Here is an 11,280-nt window from a genome sequence, read left to right on the forward strand (position 1 = left end):
GCATACAGTAGGCCTCACACGTGCCCCCAATTCTTCAGTGACGGGAAAAGGTGTGGGCTATGAGGGGCTCATAGAAAGCTGAGGCGAACACTGTAGGCCTCGCCCAGTCATCAAGCGGGGAGTCTACAACCTCTTTGACTCGTGCGGATCCTTGCATGTGGCCTGCAAAATTCTGCTTAAGAAGCAAACAATTCGTCGAGGACTCAGCAGTCACCCTGTTATTAGGTGGACAGATTCTAAGCTCATCTTTTGGTCTCTTTCTCTTGCCTTTGAGACACTACCATAGGATAATGAAACATCAACAACTCAACAATGGTGCCAGAAGCCCGTAGAACTCGCGACCTGATCTTTGTCATCGGTAAAGCCATCATAGTATCACTACCCCAACATTTCATTCTGGGCTGACCGCTTCCCAGGTGCTCCCGGAGCGGGAAAGGGTACCCTCTGCAAAATGCTGGCGGAAGCTAACAACGTCGACCACCTCTCCCTCGGAGACCTTTTACGGCAAACCGTGTCATCACCCAACGCAGACCAATTAATCGCCGGGTGCATCCACCGTGGAGAGCTCCTACCAACACATATACTCCACGAACTTTTGTATCACCGCGTGGCCCAACCTGTATCCTCTACCGCTGCTCGACCCCTCCTGCTGGACGGTTTTCCCCGGCGGTTGGACCAGGCTAGAGAATTTGAAGCAGTGGCAAGTACCCGAACTGGCGCACTTTACTCATTATTTCGGGAGCTGGCGGCTGAGTCTGCTAACTGACACCTCGCAGTTTGGACCCCCAAAGCTCATTCTCTTCTTTGACTGTCCCGAAGATCTCGCGAGAGAAAGGGTTGTCACGAGAAAATTAGGTCGAATTGGCGACACAGTTGAGATGTTCGACAAGCGGTATTCCGAGTTTCGCGAGTCAAACCCGCCAATCGTGAGCCATTACGCGAGACCCGAGGGCAGACTAATCACAGTATGTCGTAAAGAATACCGTCTTCAGAATGAGAGTGTCACTAAGATGAATAGATCGACACCAGTGGCGCAACAGAAGAATCATATCAGAAGCTGCAGGCTGCTCTGGGTAGCAGTGAGGAATGGGCAGCTCTGACTTCCGAAGCCCCGAAATTCCCCGTCGAATGGTTACGAGAAATGACAGACGATCAGGCCCACAGTTAGTGCAAGTCAAAACAGAGCTGAGAAATTATAGAGAAGCAGGCCTTTGGTATAGTTGGTGTACGGTGCTGCCGACGGATGGTGATAATGGTGATTATGATCTCTTCTGCCCCATCATCTCAAAATACGCCGTCAACTTCCCCACCGGCCTCCCCTTCCTAAACGCCCACCCATACCTCCTCATAAACTCTCCAATCCTCTCATCCATCCTCTCCATCTCCCCCATTTTCTCCTCCTCACTCGCCTCCCCATCCAGCACCCTCTGCAGCTCCACCTCGCCAACCTCGTGTCCAAAATCCATATTATCCCTCACAATCCTGAACTCCTCATCCGCGATCCACGTCTCACGGGTGGTAACAAAATCCGCCATGATGCCCAGCCCAAAATCCTCTTTTTCATGAGCTTGAATCCCCGTGATATTCTCGACACAAGCCGCAATGTCGCTCACCCTGTTGAGCTCCTCAAACCGCGAGTTGGTAAAGTCACCGCCTTTTCGAATCTTGGCTTCCCATATCCCGTTGCGGCGGCGGATCCAGGCGCCGGAGGAGGAGAGGAGGTTAGACTTGTCGTAGTAGGTGTCGCGGATTGTTTGGAGGGGGAGTGAGCGGAGGGATTGGAAGGGTGGGATGCCGCCGTTTTGGGTAAGGTGGCGGGCGGCGAGGGAGTGGAATTTGCGTTCGACTTCTAGGATGCAGGGGGAGAGGACTTTCTGGAGGGGTGGCCGGATAGCCATTGGTAGGTGGGTGTGTTGGTTTCTGTGTGCATTCGGTTTGAGTGAGAAGTCGAGAGGATTAAAGGACACTGAGAAAAGTGTGAGCAAATGTGGTGAATGCAATGAGGCCTACAGTCGGAAGTTCTCACTTAAAACCTGTGTGTAACGAACAACTTTTGGTGGGGCAAGAGTGAATGGGAGCAAGTGAGTGAGTGAGCAGCGAGTGGCCTGTGCTTGCAAACAGATTTGACAACGATTTGTAAACATCGCAAAATTACCGTCTATGATACATCCAAAATTCCCATCACCCGTCCCCGGTTTCACACACCTCAGAATAACAAACCTTACAGAGAAACAACCAACTTGGTCCCACTAACACCCCCCCTCAACTTCTCCAACCCTGCCCCAATAACCCCCAACCCCTTACCCACAACCTCAATCTCCAACGGCATCTTAAACCGTCCCGACTCAACCAAATCCACCAATTTCGTCATCGCCGCCCCGCCCCCATCAGTCTGGAACGCCATCCGGCCAAACACCGTCGCGGCCTTGACCCCCTCCGACACCTCCAACTTCTCCCCCGTCATAACATGACTATACAGCTTCGGCCCATCCTCTCTAAACGCCCCAAAGATCTCCTTGTTCCCTGCCATCGCCCCAGCAACAGTATCAATCATTGCGTCAACCCCCTTCCCATTAGGCGAGGCCTCACGAACCGCCTTGGCGATTTGATCGGGCTTCATGTTGCGGTCGACGCAGGTTGTCGCGCCGAGGGAGGTGACTTTCTGGTTGTGGGCGCGGGAGTTGGTTGTGATGATTACCAGATGGGGGAGGGCGTCACGCAGGAGTTGGACAGCGGAGGCGCCCACGCCGGAAGAGCCGCCGATGACGAGGACCGAGGTCAAAAGGGGGGGTTTGATCTGGGGTTGGGTGGCACCTGGGGTCATCGGGCTGGTGAGGTCGTCGAGGTTGGGGATCCTCTCGTTGGGGAGCTCCCTGAGGTGGGGGAGGGGAACGCCGAGGCCTTTGATGATGGAGGCTACGGCTGTGAGGTAACAGATTCTGGGGGAAGCAAGATTAGCAAGAGATACAGTGTGGAGCGAAAGGGGGTTGCTCACGGAACAGAAGCAGCCTGCTCAAAAGTCCAAGCCGTGGGCTTGCGGCAGGCGTAGTTGGCCGGGACGGTCGTTACATCCTGGAAAGCGCCGGCACGGCCACCATGGCCAGCCAAGCTCATGACCGCATCACCGGCCTTGAACCCCTGAACATTCTTACCCACAACCTCCACCACACCAGCTGTGTCGATGCCGAAGATCTCGGGCCAAGAATCGACCATCATCCCATGGTGAAGATTCTTCCAGTCGAGGGGGTTCAGACCAACAGCACGGTTCCGGATGCAAATCTCGTTCGGCCCAGGAACTGGGTAAGGTGCGTTGATCAGCTGGAACGGACCGCCTTGTCTGGCAGCGATGTACTGCTGGATGCCTTTCGGGGCGGCCGAGCTGGCGTTTGGAGACATGTTGGTGAGAGTGTCGAGTGTTGAGAGACAAATCTTGTCTGAGTGATCTCTGCTGCTTCAAGAGATTACATATGAGATGGGATCAGGTTTTGCTCCCGGGGAGGCGAGATTCAGGGGTGACGTCGCCATTCTCCGGCGTTCCGTAGCGCGAGTGTCTTGACTCGAGCAAAACTGCCATTCACCGAGTTAGATACTGTGACTGACTGGCTTCAAAGCGCGCCGTTGAGCCGCCGTTCAAAGGCCGGGTGCCGTTAGTTTAAGCTTCTTTACCCCTGACCCCTTTCCCGAGACAGTGGGGCCGGTCGGCCCCGGCACGTCGGAAGTGGGACCCGGGATTGTGGAGCACATCGGCCAGCCCCGCTGTCACACCACCGTCCACCTGTGCTTGTCACGCCATCAACATCACCTCACCGTTTTCCCAACCCAACATCATGGAAGAGGGGAAGCACCAGTATCGGGTGTAGTGTTGCTCATTTGTCTATAAAACATCAGTCTTGCCTCTTCAGTCAATACAGCTGTCTCTCCCATCATTGTTACAACAGATCTCTTCAATACTTCTTGCAGACAAGCCACATACATACCCACCACCGCAACACAGCCTAGGTGACTGTTACGTTTTCAGGTTCACTCGCAGCAAAAATGAACCATACCAACACCGCCAGCCATCAATCACCAAAACCTCAACACCCACCAGAGGAGCACCATCACCATCACCACTGGTACCACCTCAGCCAGCAAGCTCTCCTATCAGGGCTGATGTGCATGTCATGGGGTGCACTTCCCCCTGATGCAGTCGAGTACCTTGCCAGTCCAAGTCATGCACCCGACTCGGAGTCCATTACTGGCGTTCATCATCACACCTTGTACCCTGTTTTGTCTCACGGTTCAGCGCATTCCGCATCGCGCTCAAAGTAGGGAAGGCAACGAATTTGATGATTAATGATTACGATTTTTGATACCCCAAAACTGTTAGTAAGCCCCAAGGCAAACATCTCATCCCTGCTTAGACTGACAGTCCAAGGATTGGAACTTTGCGTGGTCTTTTAGGCGAGAATTGGCCGAGGGATGCAATGAAGGAGATTTTCCGCAATTCGAGCAAGGGCTTCATGTTGCTCTTAAAGCTAGCCAATGCTACTTAATTTTGATCATTTCTGAGACCTGCTGCGTACCAGTGACAGCTACTCTCGCTTCGTCTGAGGCTGAGGAACAAATACCCAAACGATTGCCGAGGCCGATATCAGGCCCACAAGGACAGGCTGCAATACCGAGACTCCAACGTGGGCGCCCAGTATGCCGGTGACGATCGGGAACAGAGAACCACCAAGCTGGGCAAAGACGAAGAGAAAGGGCAGTGCTGTAGATCTGATGTCGGGAGGGAAGAGCCGCGTGCCCACCCCAAGGGCCTGTTGGCGACTGTTAGCTAAAACCCCGATTCATGAAACCAAATTAGGCAGGTTGGGTACTGACAGTCGCAAAGAATGGCCCGAGAAAGAACCCCAAGAAGCTGATGGCGACCGAGGCAGCAATGATGTTGGGAACACTGTAACAAGTCTCGATTAGCCTCACTGCCCCACACAATATCTCCTGTCCTGCCACCATGTGATGATGCTTACAGCCAGAATACCAGCTGAAACGCTAGACAGAACAGGCAGTATATGAATATCATCCGCCGCTCGCCGAATTTGTGTGTTGGATCGGGCAGAAGGAGGCGACCCAAGAGACAACCGCCGCTGAACCCAGCTGGAACGTATCCCATCTGCCTCAAGTCGCCATCGCGGACATCCACGAGATATTCCACAACCCATCCACCAGCGGTGACGCAAACCCCGAGATGGAAGAAGAAAAACAGACTGATTACCCAAACGCTTCGCGTCGTGAGGGTCTCTTTGATGAGGGCCGAAGCGCTTTTCTCGGGAGCCACAGTACCGGGATCAAGAGCACGCACATGGGGTCGAAGGCAGAATGTATCCCGAAATGCCACCATGGCCAGTGCCAAGTTAGCAACACCCAAGCCCAGAGGTACGGTGTAAAACAAGTACCACTGCGAAGATCCGTCTCCGGAAGGCGATGACGCGATGGGGGAGGCAGCGAATGGCGCAACGAGACATCCTGCCATGTACATGGCATGGATAAAACCAAGCCAGCGGTGAACAGTCAGACCCTTCTCCGTGGCGACGTAGGTGTTTGCCTGTGTGTCCTGGAAAGCCTGTCCGATGCTGGCAAACCAGAAGGTGGTGATGAACAAGCCAAACGGCGGCGTGGGCCATGCTCTCAGTGCATGGGCGACGACTTGGAAGGCAGCGCCTAAAACCATCATAGCTCCAAGATCAAGGCGATGATTGAGATGTGTGTTGGACAAGGCGGCGGATAACCAGCCCACGAAACTCGCCGCATATCTTGTCTGTGTCAACACGATGCCTATATGCCTATGTTGGTCGAATGAGCGAGAGCGTCGAACTTACAGGGCAGACACAATGGCAGTGGTTACACCATAGTCGCGGATGATGTGTGGTATCAAGGCACCGATGCTACCGTCGTTGACACCGGACACAAAAAACGAGAAAGCAGCGCTGGCGAGCTTCAAAAGAACTGACTTGGTGAGCCCTTGGGCCTGACCATCTTCAGAGGGGGGAGAATCGTCCACTTGGAAAGAAGCTCTTGCTGTGGATCGTGATGCATTCTCGGCATCGCTCGGAGGTTCAACTGTGTAAGTGGTTGTGGCTGCTTTGGACATGGCGGATATTCGTTATGTGTGTCAATCTCCCGAGCCTTGATACCTGGCTTGAGGGACCTAGTCGTGGGCAAACGAAATCCTGACCAGACAGCATTTTATCAATGTTCATGGAGGACAAGGGCCAAGGAGCGCATTTGTCAGGGTTGCCAACTTGGGATGATCCCCAGACCTCGTCGGTGTCATGCCTTCGTTTCCCCGCTGATTTGTGTGGGTTTTATGGCGGGGATCACTGGCTCAACGTGCCGAAATGGCTAAACTTCGGTGGGCAGTGGGTGTCTCGCTTCAGTGGCATGGCTAAAAGTCGGAGACTTGCACCAACCACGGCCACTCTGCCGAGAGATCACGATCACAGAAGTGCTCCTTTCCCCGACCTTTTCCCGATTTACACGCTCCGTTGTTGCTCTTCTTGCTCAAATGGCGGAAATCAAGACCGAGATAATCAAGATAAAAGGGCGAGGTGCTGTCCTCACGAGAGAGATTGGATGAAATGTCCAAGTCCAGACACACCTCAAGCAACCACCATGACATCTCCCTCAGTCTACGACAACTTTGTCTGGCGTGAGATCAACCCTGGCATTTGGCAGCGTGACGCCGACGAGGCCGAGGTGTTCTACTCTTCTTTGGTCAAACAGTATGCAGGGAGCGGCCGCATGCACTTCGCTATCACTGGCCATGTGTCGTTGACTATCCCGGTTCTCGAAGGCCAGGATGCCACTGCGGTCGCGCCCAGATTCGACGCAGCTCTACAAGCCGCATGGCTGAGACTTCGACACCAACTTCCCAGCATCGGTGCCCAAGTTCACTTTGACAGCCATGAGCAGAAATGGAAGAAGACATACACGATTTTGCCCGACGACGGCGCCCGCGCCGCCTGGCTTGACAAGACGTTTCACTTCATTACAGACGGGCAGACTGGAGTGGAATGGGCCAATTCGGACCCTCCTGCTCCAGAGCTTGCGACATTGTTTGTCGTTGCCGCACCTACTTCTCCTAACTCAGGGGTCCGCCGTGACATCGTCCTTCGCTCCCCTCACGACATCATTGATGGCATTGGCACTCTACAACTTCTCAATGCCTTCGTTCATCACGCCTCACAGGCTTTGGGTGAGTGCTCAACCATGCAACTTGCCATCCTCGATGGCTCCGAGACAGCACGCCTGAGTCCATCTTATCGAGTGGCTGCCGCTGTTCCTCCAGTTCCCACTCCCGAGCAGAAAGCGAAACAAGCAGCACTACAAGAGGCCAACAACGCACCCCAAGATCTAGCAGTTGGGAGCATCGGCATTCCATATCGTCAAGGCGCTCCCTTACCTGGTAAACATCAACGATTCGCTCATACCATTTCTGCCGATCGTGCCTCCTCACTGCTGGCGGCGCTCAAGGCTATTGGTGCGACGCCGACCCATGCGTTCCACGCTGCCATTGCCATGGTAGTCCGCGATCTCCATACCGAGAGCCTCTCGGCGCCGCCTGATGCTGGCGCCTTGGTCAAGTACATCAACTACATTCTTCGGAATGAGCGTCAAAGCTGTCAGCCGCCTTTCAACGGGCCTCATCATGCAGCGGCCGTTTATCACTCTGTTTCTGGGGCCAAGCTTGCTGTAACGATGCCGGCCACCGTCTTTGCCGATGCCAGCAAACGAGACGACGAATTTCTCGATATCTTGGCTCAAATTCGACAGTTCTACCACTCCGTGCGTGACGACAAAGACCACTTTGCTCTGGCGCCATACATCTGGACGGCGGCCACCCCTTCCCTTCCATTGCCTCAATCCGAGAACGACAAGTGGGATATTCCGGTCCCGCCGCCCAATTCCAAGCCCTCTGTCTCCATTTCCAGCATGGGCGTCATCGACAAACTAATTGTTTCGCGCGTCGGTGAGGTAGAGGTTCACAACCCCTGGGTGACCGGTGAGGAGCTGGGCACTGGACTGGGGTTGTTTCTCGGGACATTTAGAGGAGAGATGGAGCTTAGTGCCGCGTTCAACGAAGCGTGGCATACAGCGGAAGAGGTCCACGGGTTTTTGGACAGGTGCGAGAGGATTGTTTTCGGTTGGGTTGATCGTAGGTGATGGAGGATGTGTGTCAATCGACGGTCCTTAATTTACACAAACTCTTTTTGACGGCCATTTGCGTGTCTGGGAGGCGATTTGTGACACATTGGGCAACTGGGCAGGGCTGTTAGGGCCTCAGGGGTAGCTACCCGTTAGCGATATGAATGCCAAGTCCAACCTGCATTTGCAAGTCGCTTTGGCGGAGTGGTTAACGCGCGGCCCTGCTAAGGCCGTTTCTTCGGAAGCGTAGGTTCGAATCCTGCAGGCGACGTTCACTTTTTGCATTTCTTTTACAGCCTGATTGATCATTATGTAATTCTTTTTTTCCCGCTTTCCAGGAGGAACTTATGTCGACAAGGTCGGGACGTAGCACAATGCGGAAGCCTAACTCAACGACGAGTGACGATCAACGGAAACTTATAGTTGGGCATCAGCTCTCAATTCAACCTTTTTCGCTCTTTTCTTCCTCCATTGTCGATCTGATCACCATGCCTCTTGTGTTTCTCTGCGGGGAATGTTGAAGCGGCGTTGCACAAATGAGGTTCAAAGTGCGGCCCCCACATTCTTTGCAGCGCTCCAGACCACCAGACTTCCTTCTTTCACGTTTGCTGCAGTCAGCGGGCGGTGCAGGCAACAGTCACACCTTCTGGAAACCTTCCACCCCAGGGCACCTGGTACATTCTCAACATAAGGTAGAGCCCTACCAACATCATGGTCTCCGAGCACCGGCCGGGCAACTTATATATCACCCATTTACGAGACCCATAACGATGCTGCAATAGACAACAGCCCATTCTCCCACAGATCTTCCACCCCGCCTTTGTCTTGACCCCATGCCCCCCATTCAACCCCGCGGCGTCGGCCCTACCGAGTCCTTCGTCTTTCCCACAGGCACCGTCAAAGATAACCTTCGGACTTTTTTTCGAGCTTGCGAACTGGGCAGCACCAGATATGTCGAGAAATGTATCAAATCTCTTTCTCCTGCGGGCAGGGTGCCGCTCTTGAACTATAGCACCAGTTCAAAGAATCGTCTAAAAGCGCTGCACCTTGCGGCCCAGGCCGGCCATAACGATATTGTCCGGTTGTTACTCGAAGCGGGAGCACAGGTTGATGTGGCGGCTGAGAAGGGCGTGACACCTCTGGCCTGTGCAGCCGCCTCGGGACAGTCTGGGACTCTTCAGATTCTCCTGGAGCATGGGGCTGATCCGCATCGCCTCATGGAGGATGGGCTCACCATTATTTCTCATGCTGCCAGGTCAGACGTGGTGCGAGGACAGGCGGATACCATCGCCATGCTGATTGAACACGGAGTTGATCCCAATGCCATCGACGAGACGCCCAAAAAGTCAGCCCTGAACTGGGCCTGCAGTCAAGGCAATCTCGCTGTGGTGAAGATTCTTCTCGACCCAAACATTGGTGGCGTCAAGCCAGGTGAGATTCTCGGCGAGGACGGGTGGACAGCCCTTCACTTCGCTGCCCGATGTCAAGTGTTCGCCGGCAAGGACGTCACCCAGTACCTCATACGCGCAGGGATGGATCAGACAGTCGGAGACATCGACGGCTGGCTTCCTATCCACTACGCGGCTAAGTACGCCAACGTCGTCACCCTCGGCTACCTCATCCATCAAAAGCCCGGGCTTTCCCAACTCATCGAAATCAAAACTGATACCGGCGGCACCCCTCTTCATTGTGCCTGTGATGAAGGGGAGGCAATCAGGTGGCTTCTTCGACATGGCGCAGACGTCAATGCTCAAGACGATGAAGGCGACACGCCGCTGGGCTTGTCGTGCTATGACGGGATAGGCGATACTGTGAACCTCCTTCTCCAGGCCGGAGCGGACCCAAAGATTCAAAATGAGGAGAAGCGAACCGCGCTTCACTGGGCTGCAAGAGGCGGGGCGGTTAATGCCGGCCGGGGGCTGCTCAACAAGTGCCCGGCTATTTTACATATCAAGGACGAAAAGAACCTTTCTGCTATGCATCTAGCCATCAGGAAGTTTGAGCCAACTTTTGCTGAGATGCTCCTGGATGAGTTCTACCCGGAGTATGCAACAAATCTACACGGGGATTTGACGGCTGTGCATGAGCCTTCGGGAGAAACACCTTTGATATCGGCGGTGAAGAGGTTTCAGGTTGGGGTGGTGGAAAAGTTGTTGAAGTTGGGGGCCGAGGCTGATGTCAAGGATAAGAGCGGGAAGACGCCGTTGGTGTATGCCAGTCGGGCAAGGAAGCATAGTGAGAAGTTGGTTGAAATGCTGCTGGATCATCAGGCGGCGGAGAAGGCTAAGGAGGCGGCGGAGAAGGAGACGGGGGGTGAGAAGATGCCGATGGAGTTGCAACATATGCTTCAGTTTTTGAAGACGGTGTTGGAGGAGCAGGAGAGGGAGTGATGTGGTCAGATTAAGGGGAAGTAAGGTTTCAAACATCTGCTCTGATCTGGAAATTAGAGTAGGTACTTGTCCTTACCCAGCCATGAGTGCCGTGTTGTTCTAATGTGTTATTTGCCTTAGGAATCGCAATGATATATCGGAATAGCCGTACCTTTACCTAACATTGTTCACATTCAATGTCACAGAAACAACACACCAGACACGATTAGCTACGACTAATAATTTCAAGGACTCTGACCGTCGCTTGATAACAAGTACCCCGTACCCTAGGAAATTCTCTGCTGCGTTACAGTCGCTGCGGGCTAGTGACGTCATTGCGCTTGTGTCGGATATGGAGGTTCATCTAACATTGAGAACCTTTCAAAACCACGCCGGGCTAGCACATTTGAAAGTCAACAGGGACAATAAATGTTATGGTCATGACTACAGCTTATCCTCTACATTAGACCTGGATAACCGTGACATGTTCGCCATCAGAAAGGATAGTGTCGTGATGTCACCTAGGGTTAGGGCTCAGCGCGGTCATGCCTGTCTCATGTGAGCGGAGCTAAGGTTGCTTTCCAGCCGAAATCCGAGCCCCTCTGTGGGTCGCCACTCGTCTCGATCTCGATCTTGCATTCCCAAAGACGTGTGCGCCGAAAATCCCATGGAAATCAATGCGAAAATCTTGGAACCGCAGCCATGGCAAAATATCCATGACCCTTTT

At 53.7% G+C, this 11,280-nt stretch overlaps 7 protein-coding genes and 1 non-coding gene across 8 annotated transcripts; 5 read left to right on the plus strand and 3 right to left on the minus strand.

Annotated features, from left to right (window-relative positions):
• Positions 1-312: 312 nt before the first annotated feature.
• QC764_0111640 (uncharacterized protein) lies at positions 313-766 on the plus strand (the record flags this gene model as incomplete). Its single annotated transcript, XM_062941175.1, has 2 exons — positions 313-358; positions 417-766. The coding sequence occupies 2 exons, from the start codon at positions 313-315 to the stop codon at positions 764-766; spliced, it is 396 nt and encodes a 131-aa protein (XP_062795986.1).
• Positions 767-878: 112 nt separating this feature from the next.
• QC764_0111650 (uncharacterized protein) lies at positions 879-1,168 on the plus strand (the record flags this gene model as incomplete). The annotated part of the gene is made up of 2 exons (XM_062941176.1): positions 879-965; positions 1,019-1,168. 2 exons carry the CDS (start codon positions 879-881, stop codon positions 1,166-1,168), a joined length of 237 nt encoding a protein of 78 aa, XP_062795987.1.
• A 91-nt stretch (positions 1,169-1,259) lies between these two features.
• QC764_703040 (uncharacterized protein) lies at positions 1,260-1,898 on the minus strand (the record flags this gene model as incomplete). Its single annotated transcript, XM_062949964.1, has 1 exon — positions 1,260-1,898. The coding sequence occupies one exon, from the start codon at positions 1,896-1,898 to the stop codon at positions 1,260-1,262; it is 639 nt and encodes a 212-aa protein (XP_062795988.1).
• A 323-nt stretch (positions 1,899-2,221) lies between these two features.
• Positions 2,222-3,977, minus strand: QC764_703030 (uncharacterized protein; the record flags this gene model as incomplete). The annotated part of the gene is made up of 2 exons (XM_062949963.1): positions 2,996-3,977; positions 2,222-2,939 (listed from the first exon to the last, which is right to left on the minus strand). Exons 1-2 carry the CDS (start codon positions 3,394-3,396, stop codon positions 2,222-2,224), a joined length of 1,119 nt encoding a protein of 372 aa, XP_062795989.1. The 5' UTR covers positions 3,397-3,977.
• A 288-nt stretch (positions 3,978-4,265) lies between these two features.
• Positions 4,266-6,306, minus strand: QC764_703010 (uncharacterized protein). The gene is made up of 4 exons (XM_062949962.1): positions 5,859-6,306; positions 5,010-5,792; positions 4,864-4,936; positions 4,266-4,799 (listed from the first exon to the last, which is right to left on the minus strand). The coding sequence occupies exons 1-4, from the start codon at positions 6,128-6,130 to the stop codon at positions 4,575-4,577; spliced, it is 1,353 nt and encodes a 450-aa protein (XP_062795990.1). The 5' UTR covers positions 6,131-6,306; the 3' UTR covers positions 4,266-4,574.
• On the plus strand, positions 6,238-8,202 carry QC764_703000 (uncharacterized protein; the record flags this gene model as incomplete). The annotated part of the gene is made up of 1 exon (XM_062949961.1): positions 6,238-8,202. One exon carries the CDS (start codon positions 6,238-6,240, stop codon positions 8,200-8,202), a length of 1,965 nt encoding a protein of 654 aa, XP_062795991.1.
• Positions 8,203-8,374: 172 nt separating this feature from the next.
• Positions 8,375-8,455, plus strand: QC764_0111700. The gene has a single exon. It is a non-coding gene; the product is annotated as a tRNA-Ser (tRNA).
• Positions 8,456-9,017: 562 nt separating this feature from the next.
• QC764_702990 (uncharacterized protein) lies at positions 9,018-10,574 on the plus strand (the record flags this gene model as incomplete). Its single annotated transcript, XM_062949960.1, has 1 exon — positions 9,018-10,574. The coding sequence occupies one exon, from the start codon at positions 9,018-9,020 to the stop codon at positions 10,572-10,574; it is 1,557 nt and encodes a 518-aa protein (XP_062795992.1).
• Between the last annotated feature and the right edge of the window lie 706 nt (positions 10,575-11,280).

This window comes from Podospora pseudoanserina (assembly GCF_035222485.1).
Source record: "Podospora pseudoanserina strain CBS 124.78 chromosome 7 map unlocalized CBS124.78p_7.2, whole genome shotgun sequence".
Classification (NCBI taxonomy): Eukaryota; Fungi; Ascomycota; class Sordariomycetes; order Sordariales; family Podosporaceae; genus Podospora; species Podospora pseudoanserina.

What these genes read in the sequence shown, in the direction of transcription:
- QC764_703010 (XM_062949962.1), bottom strand. Translation starts at nt 6,130, where the DNA reads ATGTCCAAAGCAGCCACAACCACTTACACAGTTGAACCTCCGAGCGAT. An exon ending in ACTGCCATTGTGTCTGCCCT is followed by an intron (nt 5,793 to 5,858) that starts GTAAGTTCGACG and finishes GACACAGACAAG; the next exon opens with ATATGCGGCGAGTTTCGTGG. An exon ending in TCGGGCCATTCTTTGCGACT is followed by an intron (nt 4,800 to 4,863) that starts GTCAGTACCCAA and finishes AGTCGCCAACAG; the next exon opens with GCCCTTGGGGTGGGCACGCG.